The sequence below is a fragment of the Alosa sapidissima genome, chromosome 22, assembly GCF_018492685.1.
Source record: "Alosa sapidissima isolate fAloSap1 chromosome 22, fAloSap1.pri, whole genome shotgun sequence".
Classification (NCBI taxonomy): Eukaryota; Metazoa; Chordata; class Actinopteri; order Clupeiformes; family Clupeidae; genus Alosa; species Alosa sapidissima.
In genome coordinates this window covers 26,805,340-26,824,441 of record NC_055978.1, presented here as the reverse complement: position 1 = coordinate 26,824,441, position 19,102 = coordinate 26,805,340, and the positions used below count along the sequence as shown (strand labels likewise).

Here is a 19,102-nt window from a genome sequence, read left to right as displayed (position 1 = left end):
CAAATGATTAAATATGAGTAATAACAAAATAACAAATAATAATATAATAATATACAAAATGCCTACAAAAGAAATACAATAAAATCAAAACAAATGAAGAATACATCAAATAATAATAAAGCAGTGGTAATAGTAATACATAACCACAAGCGGTAATTCTGGGGTCCAAGCAAAATGGCAAGCACTGTAGTGCTTACACTCATACTGCGGAAAAACAATAATAATAGGGAAGAATAATCAGAGCAAAAACAATATGGGTTCCCATGCACAGCTTCTCTACTTGGACCCCTAAAAGGTTTGCTGGGCGCTAGGCTAAGGTGGCAAACTACAATCCTTCTGTCAAAGCAGAATTGAACAGTGTTTGATAATCTCTGCCATTTCTGCAAACAGTGGTGCGACCAACACAGCTCTGTAGAGTGCCAGGGACCAATGTGAACAATAGGAAGAGCTCATCTTTCAGCACTGACTCATGAGTCATCGTGCTCTCTTTCTGTCAGCCTCACCCGAACTCTTTGGTGTCCAAAGCTCTTGTCTTGATGTGTAATGCAATGCTTTGTAGTAGTAAACACAAATACTATTACATGTTTAGACATCCCCTCCTCTCTCTCTCTCTATCTATCTATATATCTATCACTCTATCCAGTTGTCTTGCCCTTACACTTCTCTTTAATTAGTTTCTTTCTCTCCATGACCTTTCATGTGGTGCAGTTCTCCTGAAAGCTTCCCTGGGCAGTTGAAGATTATGAAGCATGATTGCAGACTCATGGCCACATATTTGACCCACAGACATTTGTACGCCAGTGGCTATATATGGAAGCCTGCGATATTAATTCCTTTCATCGCCTTCCATCATGGCCATTATCTTATTGACTTGGCTCGGGTCTCCTAGGTGACTGAAGGACCTCTCTCTGGCCTCAGAATAGAAGATTAGACACCATGATCCGGTGCCCCAACTCATTAGATAATCTCATGACTGTCTTCTGAAATGGTCCATGTAAATTCAAAACAGAACGGTTATACAGTTTTACTGTCTATCCTTTATCTTATTTTTTTTATGGTTGGTTGGCATTGCAATCCTTCTAGAAACTTCACACTTTTACCTCAACACTCTGAGAATATGGACAGGATCTGAAGCATTATGAATCAAAATTCACTTGTCTTCCACTCACTTAACCTTTGCATAGCCACCAGCACTGTATTTAAATGTCAGTTGTTTGGAAACCTTAAGGGCCTATTTTGACGATCAGAAACGCAGTGCAAAACGTATTCTTATTACAACGCAAAGCTTATTTCTATCTTGCACACAATTTTTTTGCCATGTGCTTCTCTTTTATTAAACAATGAACCCAGGAGTGTGGCAATTAATGACCTAAGGTATGGTCTGGTGCATTATCTAAAAATCACTATCTTACATCATCTAAAAAGCATTACGCCACTGACCAAGAAAAACCTGGTCTATAGCGAAAGATGCATATCAAGCATAGCTGAAGACGCACTGTCACGAGATGTAAGAGGCAACTCCTCTGCAGGATAAATGTCCTTAGGTTTTTTTATTCAGTCATTAGAACATTATTGGGATAAGTGTTGCTTTTTTCAGGCAATGTTTTCGATGGTAACCCATTGTCAGTCAATAGTGAAAGTAATTAACTGTGTATAACTGTTTTGTCGTTGACTATGACACCACGGTGAAGTTAGTTTCACTTTGCCTATGAGTTCAAATAATAGACGAGTGCAGATGCGTGTAGGCTATACTCTGCTAGGTTTTAGTAAAGCATGGTTTAGTGGAATAACTCGTGGTGCAAGCAGATTCCTTCAAATGCGCCGCTGAATATCAAAATACTGATGCGCTGCTTGAAGTTGCGCTGCTTGCTGTCAAAGGGAATGACAGATGTCATTTTCATTGGTTAAAAGGATGTTACGCCCAAAACACACCCATGACTGATTAAGAAACATAAGAACCGCCTTTTTGTGCCAAGTGCCCGACATTTGATAACAAAACCATCCCGAATGTGGACTGGACAAACCCCTAAATGTATTTAAGCTATTAGCCAGTGACCATGAGTTTTAGATCGCTGAAATAGGGCCCAAACAGTTTCTCCATTCATATATGGTCAAACACATGGCGCATACTCCAGACAGACACACATTATACATGGATGCAAGCAAGGCATTCTCTCTTTCTCTCTCTTACACACACATGTTCACACACATATACACCTACACATAGACACGTATGTGCACACACACAAGCACACACACGCACACACAAGCACACACACACACACAAGTCCGCGCACACACACTCATACTGTACAGACACTCGCCCCTCATTTGTTTGATTGAGTAGAAATCCCTTGAACAAAGCTAAACCTTTATCGCATTCTAATCCTCTAATGGTCTCTTCCCAGAAGTGAGGCACCCACCGTTACTGGGTTACCATCCTGCCTGTGTTTTGATTCCAGGTCACTTATTTGCTCTCTCTCTCTCTCTCCCTCTCTCTCTCTCCTCTCTCCCTCTCTCTCTCTCCTCTCTCTCTCTCTCTCTCTCTCTCTCTCCTCTCTCTCACTCCATCTCTTTCACTCCCGCCTCCTGATTTTCTTCCTTTTGTTTCCTTCATTGTCACTCTCTCCTCTTTGTGCACTATCTACAGTACTTGCCTTCCTTCATTTCAACTCTTCTGCTCTCATTTTTTCCCCCCATAGTTGTCTTCCTCCAAGCTTCGCATCTCCCACTGTGTTATTGTCTGTGCCTCATTCCATTTCAGTATTAATCACTTCCTGGGCTACCATCAGGGAAAGGCTTTAATTAATATTGTTTTATCTCTAAAAGTGGGCACACGCCCATCACAGGAAAGACAGAATTCTTCCTCAAATAGTCCTGACTGAGCTTACCAGTGGGGCTCTCTCAGGGCATACATAATCCATAAACAAAGACAAGTAAATACATAAACCTATTTTCTTCAATCCGTCAATATCTCTAGGATCATATTTATCCATTTTTTTCTTTATGTGTTTACTTATACTGATATTAGATGGTGCGTAGGGGTTGCTAAGTAACCTTTTAAGCCCTTTTTACATTAACAAATATGACATAATAACATGTTCCTTGTGACAATCATGTCTTTTTTATCAACATTTTGCCTAATGCTAAGTTTGAATGTCACTGTAACTCAGTGTTGTCTGTGTAGGTGCCAAGTGCTGAACAGAAAGAAAACATCCACAATCAAAAGAAAAGAAATCTCAAACGAAACAAAAAGACAGGTGACAGATCAAAGCAAACACATCCAAGCGAGGCTAAATCTGCACACTGTTTGATGCTTTCAGACTGGATTTAATCATTGGTGCGTCACTTCGCGCTGTCGGACCCTCATCAGGTAAAAGACGCCCACTTGAGAGGGTTAGCTGTCAGGCCAGCTGTGACCCTTTAGCTGAATCAGATGGTATTGGACAGCGAAAACAGCTCAACTCCCTGCAAACTCCTAAGAGACGTCACCCTTGGTTGTTCCCTGTGTATAGGATGTATCTTTGTGTTATCTACAGTATGTAAGAATCAGTGCCTTGTTGTTAGCCTGGTTTCACCAGACTCACTTACATTGTGCATTGTGAACAGTCAGTTACTTCCTACTTCACCTAACATTTACAAGCTGATCATAAATCACATTGACAGTAAAGAAACAACATATTTACCTTTGCTGGTAAATTTACACATTCTTCTGACTGCAATTTGTTTTATGTTTGCAGGTGTTGCTACTACCGTTTACTACAGCCACTTTCGATTAGTAAAACTAACATCCCTTCTTGTTGCTGTTTGGTGCACCATCCTGGTGGCTTGAGGGAAACGTAAACACATTGAGAGGAGCCAGACTAGTATAATAATACTAATAATAATAACAACAACAACAGCAACAACAACAACAATAATAATTAGGGCTGTCAATCGATTAAAAAAAAAAATCTAATTAATTACATACTCTGTGATTAATTAATCTAAATTAATCGCATATATAATTTTTGCTGTGAAAGTATTTTAAATATTTAAATTCAAATGAATCACTGAATAATCAGCATTAGTGACATTAAAGTTCAAAAACTCTTTTATTATTATTTTCACTGTTCAAATAATTGCCATAATAATCTATGATATGGCCTAATATGCTGAGGAAATAAATTCAAAAGTGCTTTGGGAAGAATATACAAGGCATACAAGGCATTTCAGGCCACAGATATAACCTAGGGGACATAATGAAAATAAATTAACACTCCCCTCAATGTCAACACATTTCTTTGCATTGATGTGCGACTATAGAGTTGATGAACTCCGGTGATATGTAAATTCCTTGCTGCAGACATTGCAGAGGACTTTATTTTCAACACTTTATTTTTTATCAACACCATCAGGTCGTTTTTTAAAAGTAAATGTTCCAATCAATGATCCAGGCAGCGTGTTTTCTTCTCTCCCCTTCATTTTACAGTCTAATTTTTTACTGACTAGAACGGCTCGGGGTCAAAGGTCATACGGAATCGATTAATCTGCACTAATTTTTTTAATCAGTTATTTTTTCTCAAATTAATTAATCAAAATGAATCAGTTATTTTGACAGCCCTAATAATAATAGTACATTTATTTTGTATAATGCTTTTATAGACACTCAAATACGCTTTTATAGTTTTATATAGGGTGAAAGGGGGTCAGCTGAGTTCTGGACGTATTGAAGTTTATTGGTGATTTTGTTGCATGTCAGGTGAGGGAGTTTGGACCAATTATGAGAATCTCTGATTCATTGCAGTTGAGTTGGAGAAAGCGTTCTTGCATCCATGATTTTATGTCAGTGAGACAGGATGTGAGGGTGGAGTGGGTAGAGGAGAGGTAGAGCATTAGGCATAGGCATAGCAGTGGAAGTAGAGGCCATGTTGGCGGAGGATCTGTCCAAGGGGGAGGATGTACAGGATGAAAAGGAGGGGGCCAAGAACTGAACCCTGGGGGACACCATGAGTTAGTGGTGGAGGACTTGCAGTTGATTATAGAGATGCAATGGTGTCTGTCAGAAAGATAGCAGGTGAACCAGGTGAGGGCGGAGCCAGTTACCAATTAGGTGCTGAAGGCGTGAGAGGAGGATGGTGTTGGAGTGTCAAAGGCTGAGGATGGTGAGGAGACCGGAGTCAGCAGCAAGAAGAATTTTGAGGAGGCCCGTTTCGGTGCTGTGTTTGGAGCGGAAGCCAGATTGGAATGGTTCATAGAGGTTACTGTGAGTTTGAAGTTGAGTAGTTGAACAGCTCGTTCCAGGGTTTTAGACAGAAATGGGAGGTTTAAGATGGGGCGGTAGTTGTTGGGGATGTCTGGGTCCAGACTAGGGATGGCGAAAACAAAACATTTTGTTGACCGACCACCGAGCCTCATTAGCCGGTTGAAACCGGTTAACTGATTAGTTTAGAATATGCTACGCTATTTGAAATAACAGCCATTTCGAGCCGGGCCTGCAATTTCGCAACTCTGTCGCATCGCCGCCCTTCCACTCACATCACTTTTTTTTAAATCCCCTACAGCGCGAAACATGAGTCCCGCAAACGCGCCGCCAAGGAGCTTGTCGGAGGACAAATGGCTTCTTAGTTTCGAAATGGTTTGGGTACAAGGTGATCGCGTTGAAAATAAAGGTGTTTGTCTAGCGTTAGAAGCTCATTTGAAACATTGAACTCAAGAAAATGACAGCTCCGAAGAGACGCCGCTTTAGTTAGAGGTAGTGCTAACAATAATAAAGAAAGCTGATGATCATCATCACCTTATCTGTTACCATTGATGATACTTCCTGAAATGTAGATGTAATGTATTTCCAAATCTAAGCCCATCTTATGCGGAATGTTGCCTAATAGACTGCAACACGATAAAACCAGGCCAAGGCAGGTCTAACCTTCTAATAGCGGACAGAACAACTCTTTTCTTTAATTAATTGCGTAAGCTCTAGAAAGCTTAGTCTCTGGGCGCTGTTTGTCACATTTCCTACCAGCTAGCACAGATGACACGGTAGGTTGGCTTTGGCTTGCGGGTGTCGCGTTTTCAAGTGATACATCATTAGGGGTTTGCACGGACGTCACATTCTGGCCGGTAACCATGGTAACCCAGCACGCGCGGCCATATTGGCGATACTCGGTGAATGAAGTACAATGGAGTATTATGCACTTTGGATATCTTAGGTGATTGTAGCTGTGTCTAAACAACAGAAAAGCTAATCAAAATGCGTCTAAGATGCAAAGGAATATAGGGCAGGACTTGGACCACAAGAAAAGGCGCGATGTTTCGAGAAATTACAGTTTATTGGCAGCGCAGATCCATATGAGTTGGGTGAGGGAGACAAAGTACCAAGTTCAACCACAAGCGCCCCCCTTCCTCTGATAACTTCTGGCATTATTCTCCTTTCTCCCTGTTTTTTTAATAACTTTTGGAAGTCGATACCTACACCAGATGTTTTTCTCAGTCTGACCTATTGGTACAACCTAAAACACGGCAATAATTAACCATTTTCCTTGACGATGTTAGGGATTTACTTCAGTGCCTAATGTTTTCTAATGAGGCGAGTATCTCCAATATGGCGACGTCCAGATCTGATGACACGCCGTGCAAACCCCTAATAGACGATGTGCTACTAGGCTACTATATTTAAAGGACAATTCCGGCGCAAAATGAACCTAGGGGTTAATAACACATGTGTACCGAGTTCGACCGTTCGCTGGGATTTGTTTTCATGCTAGTTGAATGTGACCAGTATGTGAACCAGACGTGAACGGTAATGTGATTCTTTTTAATAAACTGCCTGTACACTTACAAAGTTCTCAATGTTTCGGTTTACATATAGAGACCCTCATTATGCTACTGTGTAAGTGTGGTGCTATTTTGAGCCTTGTTAGAGGTATAGAAATAGCGATTTCTTTTTACTGTACATGTGCCCCGAAGGCTAGCGTTAAACGCAGCGGTTTGCAATAAAACTGGTCACATTCGACTAGCATGAAAACAAATCCCAGCAAACGGTCGAACTCGGTACACATGTGTTATTAACCCCTAGGTTCATTTTGCGCCGGAATTGTCCTTTAAGCACTGTATCACACAAGTTGCAACTTACATCTGTGTCATTCTTTTAGATGAAATGGTCCAACACACTACTTTTATTTCCACGCTTCATCCTGTCGTATGCCCTGGCTCTAACCTTGAGTGTTTTAGCCTGTAGCCTATACTTTTCGCAAACCTTGTGAGCGCGCGAACCCAAACGCTGTGACCTCACGGCAAATGTTGTATTGGTTTATTAAGTACAAACACGCAAACACGCAAGGGAGTGATGGCAGCAAGCTTGATGTGGGAGAGGACAATGCCAGAGGCCAGAGAGGAGTTGATTATGTTGGTGATGAGAGGAGAGAGTGAGGGGAGCAGGCCTGAGCAGGAAATGTTGGGATCAGGTCAAAGGGAGAGGTTGAGGACTTCAGCTTCAGTGATTGGAGTGATTATAGAAAGTGATTTGGATGGAGGATGGTGGGAGGGGAGTGGGGGTCCAGGGTTGAGGGAGGGAGAATTATGGGCCAGTTGGTTATGCATGATCTTGGTTTTGAAGGAGAGGAAGGAATCACACTTGGAGGTGGAGATAGCCTACTAGGTCGAGATACTACCCATACAGAGCCAGGCTATCTTCTTGTGGCTTGCCCCATTAAATTAGCACCAACTCCGATAATAATATAACCATTATTCTGAGTGAGGCTGTATTGTATGTGTTATATTTTGTCTGCTTAATCAACCAAATAAAAAATGAATGACTGAATGAATACCTAATGAGATGGTGTTAGTGTCGTGCCTAAGTGTTTCAGAAATGAGGTTTCCGTGTCGTGCCTCTGTGTTTCAGAAATGAGTTTTCAGTGTCATGCCTCTGTGTTTGAGAAATGAGGTTTCAGTGTCGTGCCTCTGTGTTTGAGAAATGAGGTTTCAGTGTCGTGCCTCTGTTGTTCCTCTTTGGCAGCCTGTGAGTTCTATGCGTTCTGTGGGGCTCTGTTCGGGATTTGCTCCATGATTACACTCACAGTCATCGCAGTGGACCGCTACTTTGTGATCACCCGACCGCTGGCGTCCATTGGGAAGATGTCCCGCAAACGATCCCTGCTCATCCTGGCAGCAGCCTGGATTTACTCCATGTTGTGGAGTCTGCCTCCTTTCTTTGGATGGAGTGAGTTTGTTGTGTTATTTCTCTCTCTCTCTCTCTCTCTCTCACTCACTCACACACGCACACACACACACACACACAAACACACACACACGCGCACACACACACACACACACACACACACACACACACACACATACACACACAGGGCTAATGTTGATACGGTCTAATGTGTTGCTATAGGTGCCTATGTCCCGGAGGGCCTGATGACCTCCTGTTCGTGGGACTACACGACCTTCACTCCATCAGTGAGGGCCTACACCATGCTCCTCTTCACCTTCGTCTTCTTCATCCCCCTCTTCATCATCATGTACTGCTACTTCTTCATCTTCCGCGCCATCCGCAACACCAACAGGTACCAAGGGGACAGTTAGAAAGATTACACAAGCCGCAAGACAGCAGTTACAATTCTTTATGACGAAAATGATTAAGATATCAGTGCAGCAGAATCATTTGGGTGATGATTGCCAGATGGGGTCAATATGGTCTTGATTATTATGCATGGTCACTTCTCATCTCTCTTGTGTATGCTGTCAGGGCGGTGGGAAAAATCAATGGGGAGAGCACGAGAGACTCCGTGAGGAGGTCCAACCACATGCAGAACGAGTGGAAGATGGCGAAGGTGGCCCTCATCGTCATCCTCCTGTATGTCATCTCCTGGTCACCATACTCGTGTGTGGCACTCACTGCCTTTGCTGGGTAAGGGTCGGTCTATTCATTTATAATTTTTTATTTACATTTATTTTGTTTATTTAAAACTTCTTTAAACATCTTATCCTTTAACAATTGAACCGATCTGTTATCACACGTTACATTGGTGGTGGTTGAAGTGAGGTTCCACTGTGTAAGTGCTTTGAGTAACTAGATAAAGCGCTATGTAAACGTTTAGTGTTGTAGTTTTTGTTGTTTTGAAATCATTACTGTGCACACATGACTACAGCATCATTCATTTTCCATGAGACCCGGCATCTCTCAGCGGCAAGAAGCAGCAAAGCTGTTTGTCACGCTTTGACCGTTTTGAGCATCGAGAGCGTCAAACGGAAAGTTGAAGCTTGGCCAACTTTATGGTTGTGAGCTATAATGCGAATCAGAGGCAATCACCCACCACCAATTCAGAATTAGCTGTGCGCAGTTGATAGAACCCTATATGAACTTTAGTTCCTATGAAACATGTGTCTCGTTTAGTGTTTACAATCATGAGAATGAGAGGTTAAAGGGACACCAGGCAACGTTTTCGTGTTAATTACTCATCTTCGTAAGTCGGTATATGGTTAAATGACTCATTACAGGGCGAATGAAGACTCTCTCGCCCGCCCCTACTGCCTGTAGGAAGAATATCCCGCTTGCAAGTTCAGTGTATCGTACCCGGCGACCGAAGCAGTTTCAGTTTCCATCCTGCATCCACAGCACAGAAACGCTATGAAACACATTACGTTCAATGCCATGCTCACGCAAGAACTGGTCTGCCGCAGAAACTTTGCAAAATCAACGTATAAGCCACGGCTAATAGTTGGGAAATGACGGTATGTCAAAATGGTTGTTTCTTAAATGTTTTAAACATGGGGCAGCCGTGGCCTACTGGTTAGGGCTTCAGACTTGTAACCGGAGGGTTGCCGGTAGAACCCCGACCAGTAGGCATGGCTGAAGTGCCCTTGAGCAAGGCACCTAACCTCTCACTGCTCGCGGAGCGCCGCTGTTGTGCAGGCAGCTCATTGCGCCGGGATTAGTGTGTGCTTCACCTCACTGTGTGTTCACTAATTCACGGATTGGGATAAATGCAGAGACCAAATTTCCCTCACGGGATCAAAAGGCTATATATACTTATACTTAAACTAAACTCCACATAGCCCATTTAGCAGGTCCATTGTTACAGCCATGTAGAACTCTGAAAGGTCCTCGAATAATCCAATAAATGGTTCTTTGTAGCATCCTATGGAACTTTGAAAGGTTGTATGAAACCTCAATGTTATCAGAGAACCTATGAAGGTCATTTAGGGGTGCTACTCAGCATTTCTGTCAGAATACAGTGTTATGGCAGCTAAAGGTCACACATGTGAGGCCTTCATGTGTCAAACATGCCTCATTACCTAGTCAGTGAAGGTTCCTGTTGTCTACCTTTGATCAGTAATGAAAGAGTTCCCTGGCTGGTAGGTTAATTACAACAATTTCATCTTTTCAAATGCTAATGACATAATACTATCATGCATGATGTGGCTGAACAGCAGCAGTTTTGTTTGCTGATCTAATGATTTTGTTTTCTGCCCGGAAATTGCCCTTCTGATAACAAAATTTAGATGGTTACTCCACTGCACTGTCACCTCTCCCAGCAGCTCATTTTCTTCTTTAAATAAACACATGAAATTACAAAATGTTATATGAAAATTGTGTTAGAAACACAGTTAAACAAGCGCATTGCCTTGTCCTCCAAAAGGTTTCTATAGACTAAAATGAGAGCATATAATCAATATTCTCTGTTTAAGCATGCAATGAGAAAACAAGGATATTTTAAATCTTCACAGCTCGCTTCATAACTATTTCACAACATACCTGTATGAATATATCTCCACATGTTCATGTTTTTGATCAGAACAAGGCCACTTGTTCTCTGCAGATGCTCTAGTTTTCAGCTAGCTATTACCTTTTCTCATGTGAGTTATACAACATCCATTTGTGAGTCCACCATGTTTATGTCTAATCCATGTCTTCCACTTTCCTCCCTCTAGCTATGCAGACAAACTCACACCATACATTCATTCTGTTCCGGCTGTGATTGCCAAGGCCTCTGCCATCCACAACCCCATAATCTACGCCATCACACATCCTAAGTACAGGTACAGTGTGTTGTTATTACACTCCCCCTCTCCCGCCACACACACACACACACACACACACACACACACACCACCATCACCATCACACACCCATTATGGCAGCTGGACTTTTGAAACAATGGAGAATTAGTGACCTGACTTTTACTTCCGTTCAATTATGGCAGCTGGGCTTTTTTAGACACAATCATACATGTTAAAGCAAAGACGTGACAGGAATGTAGCAGACCCAAGTCTGACAGATCGTCTGCCAGCCACACTACTGCAGCTCCAGCACGGCCATGTTTGTTGTAAAGCACATATGGCAACGGTACGGTCATAAGGAGTCAGGTCCATAAGGCGAGCCTGACGTCATGTGTCGAAGGGAAAACATGCACATTTGTTGGGCAGCATTTCAAAAGCTCAGGGGAGAAATGAACATTCCTGGGGAAGGTGTGACCTTTCCATTCTGCAACACATGAACCGTGATAATTATCATAACGCTAAAGGCTCTTGAGTTTCTAAGTGCTGTTTTTTCCTCCTTTATATACTTGAAATGTCAGGCCAAATTTACTCTGTTGCAGGTGTAAGATAGAGCTGAGAGCAGACACCGAAATCATGAAAAGATGTCAGAATATTTGGAATCCTGGACTGGGCTGTTTGCTATCATCGTGTCAGATTTTTTTAGAAGTTCATGAACAGTTTTTACAGGGCTGCGGAGAGGAAAAAACTGCAAAAAAAACAAAAATAGTACAGGTGTCTGAAGCGCTCTGCCCTTAGAAAGAAAACGAAATAATCCTCTCCAGGGAAGAGTGACTCACTCACACTCACTCCTAACAAGCAAGCTACTGGGTGTTTATGCACTCTCCTGGAGAGAAGAAAGATGCTTTCGCAGGCCGTCCAATCTCCGCTTTGAAATCCAGCACTTTCTGAACAATCGGATTCAGAGATGTGAGATTGGAGGTGTGGTGACTGCACACACTTGTGTCAGGCAGGCTTTCACTGTAACCTTTAAGAGGAAGAAATCAATTTTGGAGTCCCAGCTCACCCCTTTGGTAGCCCTACACGCTGTTCACCTCCCACTTTTGGACAGCTGCAGTGTAACAGCACTTACCACACATTTCACAAACCACATGTGTTATGGTCTATTTATCTTCACAGTCAGTGATGCTCTCAAAGCTTTTAGGAAAGGGATAATAATATTACTCAGTTACACTTTACTTACACTGTCATGAACGTGTCATAAACAAGTCATAAACAAGTCATAAACGTTTATGACATAACGCTTCTGTTATTAAGTGACATTCGGTTTTTGTCATAACAAGTTAGGGTTAGGATTAGGGTTAGGGTTAGGTTTAGAGTTAGGGTTGGGTTTAGGATTAGGGTTAGAGGTTAAGTTTAGGGTTAGGTTTCATGTGTCATGACAGTGTCATGTGTTCATGACAGTGTCATGTCACTCTTATGTCGATACTGTCAAGTAAAGTGTTACCCTAATCATGGTACACTTGTATCTTATGACACTTGCATTTAGCATTAACCCTTTAATATCTGCAAATGAGACGGTGAAATCAGTTCACCCCAAAGATGTCATGCTGGAATACTGTATGCATTCAGACTATAATTACAATCACCAGATAATGTGATGATACCTTTGTCATAAATGCCATAAAAAGGCTGAATTCTGCACTGGTCCCTCTGGTCTCCGTCCCCCTCTGTCCGCAGGTCAGCCCTCGCTAAGTACATCCCATGGCTGGGAGTGATCATGTGTGTCCCGCGCCGAGATCGCTTCACCAGCAGCAGCTTCATGTCCACCCGCCGCTCCACTGTCACTAGCCAGTCATCCGAGAACAGCACCTACCACCGCACCGTCAAGCCCTGCCTCTCCTCCGTGTCCGACAGCGAGTCGGTAAGAATCAGCCCTCAGCCCTCGCCCCTGCCCAGCCCTGACCATCTCCGTGTCTAGTCTGTATATTTTGGTCAGTGCACTGGCCCAACTCAATTGTGTGTGTGGGTGTGTGTGTGCGCTCACTCAGGGGTGGACAGACTTGGACGGAGACGTCTCCAGTGTGGGCTCTCGGCCCGTCAGTCGGCAGATGTCCTGCGATGTGCCGAGACGGGACACTGCAGAGCTGGTCAACCTGAGGCCCACCAGCTCGCTCAAGGTCAAAGTGCACCGGCTTGACTCCGGCACCACTGACAAGAAGTCGGGCCAAAGCCCAGCAGAAGCGGGCCGCAGCCGGTCTCAGCAGATCAGGGTGAGTTGCTACTCTCATCTCATATGGCACGTGCCTATGCATGTGTGACCAATATTAACAACTGCACTCAATATTTACTGGTCTTAAATCATTTCTGAACTCCCAAGTAACTTTAATCCACTTGCACACATTATAAATGTAATGAGCAAGCAGTACTCTGGAACCACTTAAATAATTCCATTAGAATTGGTGGGTCTCAGTGGTGTACCAGGTACATGTTCTAGTTGAGCTTTAAAAAAGCTACAGTGTGAGTGGTCCATCACAAAACAACTCTATTGAAAGAGATCTAATCTAGAGCAAATCAATCCATTTCTGTGCCGTAATACATGGAAATGGAATCACCACTTTATCCAGTCAATGTGGTTGTGTAACTGACCGAGACATGCTTTAGAATAAATGTAGCAGCTCATACATGATCAGATTAGTCCCGAGAAGAATTAAGGCTATTGGGTAGATTGCGCAACAGTGACTGTAGAGTTTCACAGCGTTTCACACTGTGGGAAGATTTCTAAGCGGCATTTTATTTTGTGAATGAATGTGAGCCATTGAACATATCGACTTGTTGGGGGTGAGTGGGAAACATTGATTTTCCTCTGGTTTTTCCACTGGCCGGCCTGGGCAGTCTGAGGGGACGAGGCCCTGGGCCCTAATGGGCTGGCTCAGCTCCACAGGCTGATGTGGGTCAGTGTTTGCCTGGCCAGGCCAGTCTCCACAGCCTCCGCTGCCAGATTAGCCACTTTCCTCGCAGGCCGGCGTAATCTGTTGGACCTTCTCATAATCCCGCAACTGGCCAAGAGCGGGACTGACCATATCCTCAGGGCATCGTTCGATAACCTGCTTCTCAGATGAAAAAAACGAATTCCTTTTCCTTCCAGCGTGGCAGTGGGGTTGAAAGTGATGCGCTTACGTCATCATCTTTACTTGTTGCCGATTTCCTCATCAGTGTAAAGGATGCATCCACCCACATGCCGTTCCGTAGAGACAGCACATTACACATCATTTGTATTTGTTTCCATGTTTCCAATGGAATACACATGTTTAATAAAATCTATCACTCTCTAAGTTTCCAAATGGCCCATCAGCTCAGACCTTGCACGTCCTCACACCCTTTTCTCTCTTCTCTGTAGACCCTGACGGATGCAGACGCCGTCTCCCTGACTGACGTCACCGTAGCCTGCCGCCTACCCTCACTGGTTAGCAGCTAGTGATTTCAGGGCTTGTCCTCTGCCTGGCAGATTGCCTCCTATTGCATGAATGAGTTTGTTTTAGTGTGTCTCTGAGCGAGTTCCCCAAACACAGTCAGCAGCAGCAGCACACATCAGCTTGATGACAAAGGACACAGAATAAGCACTTCGGACCCGTCCACCCCTGACCCACTGGGGGATAGCGCACCACATTAAAGATGGGAGTGTTCGGCCCAATTGTCTTCTGTATTCTGTGTCACTAAGGACCCTTTTGAAATATGCAAGACCCGCGGAGTCAGCCGGAGTTAATGGAAGATGCTTGAACGAGGCTCCCGACTCCAGCTCTCAGCTCCCTCCCCTCCCTCCTGCGCCTAGTTGGCCTGGGTTGTGTGCGCCGCGTCGGCCGGGCGAGGAGTGGGAGTGTTTGTGACGGCTCAGTGGCCACTGGGAGAGCTGTTATTGGGGACATCATCAGCTACATTTGCACTAATTGCGGAAGAGATGGCATTAGACAGGTTCTAGGGCTTCTCCCCTCTGCCGTGGCCTCCCCATCTCTCCTCCTCATCCCTTTCTCCTCCTTCAATCTGTCTTTCATTCCAGTCTGCCTCTTTCTCTTTTTCACCCCTTCATCCTCTCTTATCTTTCCTCTAGACTCCTTATCTCTCTTTCCCTCTGCCCCTCTGATTCCTTATTTCCTCTCTCTACTTCTTTATCCTAGTCTTTATCGTATCCCTCTTCCCCCTGCCTCTATCTCTCCATCTCTCCTTGACTCATATTCTCTCACCCTCTCCCCTTTATCTCTCTCCTCCTCTCTTTCACTCTCTCTCTCTGTCTTCCTCATCTCTGGTTCTGTCAGTATCCTGTGGTTAGAGGGGAGGCTTGTGGACATGGCTCTGCGCAAGACTCATTAATGGATTAAAGGTTGCCCCTCTGAACGTTTTGAGACTCACTGAAAAGAGAAATTGGTTTGCTATTTTAGGGGGGAGGGATGTTTTTGCTTAAGCAAATGCATTGTTTTCCCCCTGAAATGTCCCCAGAAATGAAAGGCTACACTCCAGATTTTCCAAGAAGATCCGTAATGATGACAAGGATCTCAAAACAATCTCACAGTCTCTGTCTGTGGATTTGATGTGAACAAGACTCCTCTAGCGCCACCCCCTGACTGATATTGATACATCTGCCTTGTCCCCACTTGAACCAAATTCTCAGGACTCTCACTACTATATAAATTTCTCTCCTATTAATTTCCCAAAGGAGTTTTTTCTTATCATCTCAGTATCAGACATCTGTGTTTTTTACATGGAATACTTCCCATGAACTACATGGCCTCAGGGGCTTTGGATTTGCTTTGTTTTAACCAAACAACAATATGGTCAATGTACACAAACTATTAAACTAAGTAAATGTCATCTCTGTTCCAAAAACTTAAGGGTCCTTGGTACTTAACCATTTCAGCTCTAGGCTGCCATCTGGTGGAATCATCTCACTCAAAAAATGGCTGGTCAATTTGGACCAATCTTCACTGTGTCCCCCAAAGGGAAAGTCTGGGAAGTGGATCAACTGTTCCTCAGGTCTCTGATATCACCCACAACAAACAGTCACTAATCTCTCTCCGAGATGAATAAAGGGTGAAAGTTCCTGTTGTTCCTCTGTAGGTGTACAGCAAATTAAATGTGCCCCACATTTTGGATTCTGGGTCCTAAAAGCGTTCCTGACTGGAGCAGGGATCTTTTACACATCACTAAGAATATATATTTTTTAATTTCCTCATTTCCTATGTACAAGTAATTATGGATATTCAAAGAACCCCATGACTAGAAATAGTTTGGCATACCTTTAATAAGTAGGGCCTGAAAGGAAATGAATGAAAAAATATGAGTTGTTGTTATACTGTGCTTAAGAATGTTGGTACAAAATAACCTGTAACCAGTTACCAGTTCTAACTTGAAAAATAGAAGTTTTTTAGAAGGATTTTCCTACACAGGACTGCATTGCACTTCACAATAGCAAGTCATAAATATAATCTGACAGGCCAGATAAGAAAAAAAACATACTTTAATGAAATCTACATTCCAAAGCAGAATAATATACTCTCTCTCTCTCTCTCTCTCTCTTCTGTTGCAGCCATGCACAGTCATGGACCATTCGAGCCAAATACCTTCCATCATTGTCACTTCAGAATCCAGCCCTACCTTGACCTCAACCAGTCTCCGTGGCAACCAAGCTGGAAAGAGTGCTCCATCCAGTGTGGCGGAGCCTGCTGGTGCCCCTGAGCTCGCCACTTCCTCCCCAACTCCCCCACTGCCTTAAGACTCTGACTTAAACTCCACACGCTTTTTCTCTCTGTGCTAAAGTCCAAATAAGGCTTTCTCAACAAGAAACATGCACTGTTCGTAATCCCATCATTTTACCCGACTTTGGTACTAGTTGTCATCGTGCACCTTCACTCGTCTGCCTCGTCTGTGACATTTCCACATCATCGTTGTTTTTGATGTAATTATGCACATGTTCTGTTTTATCTGTGAAGCCGGACTGTGAGGGCTTCACGGCAAAGCTGCAGAGCATGCACATGCAGAAGTGTGTGGTGGCTCTTCTCCCGCATGGCTCATGCTGCTTCACAGCTGGACGGGTGCGCTAGGGGGCGCAACATTCTAAAGGGTGATGGAGGGGTTGGACCTGTGAGGTTGCGATGGCCGCCAGGTCCTGGCATGGTGCGGAGCGGTCAAACGCTGCAGCATTAAAGAGCAGATAGAGTGGCAGCACTGTAGAGGATCACACCAGCCCCAGAGAGGAAGGCTGCAGCAAGAACAGCATAATGACTGCCCTGAGAGAAATTCATTTTTTTTCAAGGTAGTGTAAGTGGTAAAATATGAGAATATAATTTAACTTTTTAGTTTGATGAATTTCAGAGGTTAGAGTGCTTGGGGCCTTGAAGGAAATGGTCAGGAGTTAAGGAACTACTGAGATTTTATTCTCTCAGGTGTATGGAAAATACACACTGTATTCAAGGTAAAACTAAAAAATTAAAAAATAGTGTGTGTGTGTATTAAAGGCACTCTAAGCTATGTAACGTGGTTTCTAAGCTAAAACATTTTTTGTCACATACAGCTAACATCACCTCACCATCCGCTAGCTGCCTGTGCCCTGAATTCACAAAAAATGCTGTCTCTGCAGACAGCCCAGGCTCCAAAAACGGCAACAAAAACAACCTGCACCAACCTGGACCATAACAAACTGTTCCAGCCAATCACCAACGAGATGCGTATTTAGGAGAGTTTCAGATGATTGGAAGGGAGGGGGAGGGAGTAGCGAGCTAGCTCTCTGTTTTGTGTGAACGTCAACAGAAGTGACGTTACCCAACATTGCTTAGAGCGCCTTTAATGTGGGGAATAGGTGCAGAATTCAGAGTGAGTCCTTCAAGCTGCTGACATGTTCTGTGTCAGCCAAATAGCATCCTGCCCTTCTCACAGCACAGTCAAGTAAAACTCCTTCTCCATCTCTGTGTCCCTCTACGTGTAGAGATGCCTGCGGGGCCATCCACACCCTGGCCCAAGTCAGAGCCAGTCTCTGCAGTACAGTACAATATGCCCCCTGGTCTCTTCTCAGCAGAGAACCTAGCGCAGCATGGACACCTCCAACATATCGCCACACCTGGCTCCTGCACCTTCCATGCCCTGGAGGAAAGCTATGTGGAGGCAGGCCACCAGGCAGGATGCACGTGTGTATGTGTCACCCACAGGCACAGCTGAGATACTATGTGTCTCTGAGATTAGCTAGTGAGGCATGAGGCTGGAGAGCAGAGAGCAGAGAGATGTCTTTCCTCCTCCCTGAGGTGGCCCAGACAACCCTGAGAAATAGGGCCTCGTAGTCTCCATCTGTCAGCTTGGATAGCTGGGGGCTGGACGTGCCCACACAGGGATGTCTCGCTTTCCTAAAAGCCCATTGTCTTCATCCTTCCTCCATCCATTTCCATTTATCCATCTCTCTGTCCTTGTGCAATCTCTTTCTCCACAACATTTACCAGCTCTGCTCGCTCCCAAGGTTTTATCTCCTGCAGTGGCCACTAGTCCAACTGCTTAATGTATTTGAATAAATGCAATGATATTTTTGATACCTGAGCAATGTTTTCATCATGAATATTGTACATAGAGCTGTATTGTAATCATTTGTAGTGTTGCAAGATCATTGCCATCCAAATAAATGATTTATCTATCCCAGCAGTGCTAATGTAACGTCAGCAGTGATGTAAGTCATCTTTGTGAGCGCTGTCCTGATGATGTGTGTAAGAGTGATTATCTAGATTACTTCATTTTTTTTTCTCAAGTTCATGTGGTTTTCTGCTGTTGTGAAATAAAACACGTGCAAATTTGATCTGCATATTTTAAATATGGCTTCCATCTAGGTGGAGGTGGACTGTTGTCTGCTGTTGTGTGCTGTGCGTCTGTGGCCCCCACAGGCTGTGATGGGCCAGAAAGGGTTCAGAGGCAGATCTGTCCTCCGTCTGTTGTGTGCGGTTAGCTGCAGGTACATGTTTAGTTTGTTCACGTGCTGTACGCCATGGATTTGAAATGCACTGTCATATTACGGGTGTCTGTGAGGTCAGTCAGCAGTTGTGTGTTTTAGAAGCTGAAGTGATTTCATGCTGATTTGGTTTTGTGTTTG

General features: G+C 43.8%; 1 protein-coding gene across 1 annotated transcript in view; it reads left to right on the top strand.

Moving 5' to 3' along the window:
* opn4b (opsin 4b) overlaps nucleotides 1-17,678 on the top strand; it is a 29,348-nt gene extending 11,670 nt beyond the window's left edge. Inside the window, exons 4-11 of the mRNA XM_042079495.1 lie at nucleotides 7,994-8,197; nucleotides 8,378-8,549; nucleotides 8,732-8,893; nucleotides 10,918-11,025; nucleotides 12,724-12,907; nucleotides 13,035-13,256; nucleotides 14,384-14,449; nucleotides 16,565-17,678. Of these exons, the coding sequence (XP_041935429.1) occupies nucleotides 7,994-8,197; nucleotides 8,378-8,549; nucleotides 8,732-8,893; nucleotides 10,918-11,025; nucleotides 12,724-12,907; nucleotides 13,035-13,256; nucleotides 14,384-14,449; nucleotides 16,565-16,750 (1,304 nt within the window). The 3' untranslated portion in view covers nucleotides 16,751-17,678. The remainder of the gene's footprint in view (nucleotides 1-7,993; nucleotides 8,198-8,377; nucleotides 8,550-8,731; nucleotides 8,894-10,917; nucleotides 11,026-12,723; nucleotides 12,908-13,034; nucleotides 13,257-14,383; nucleotides 14,450-16,564) is intronic.
* The last annotated feature ends 1,424 nt before the right edge of the window (nucleotides 17,679-19,102 follow it).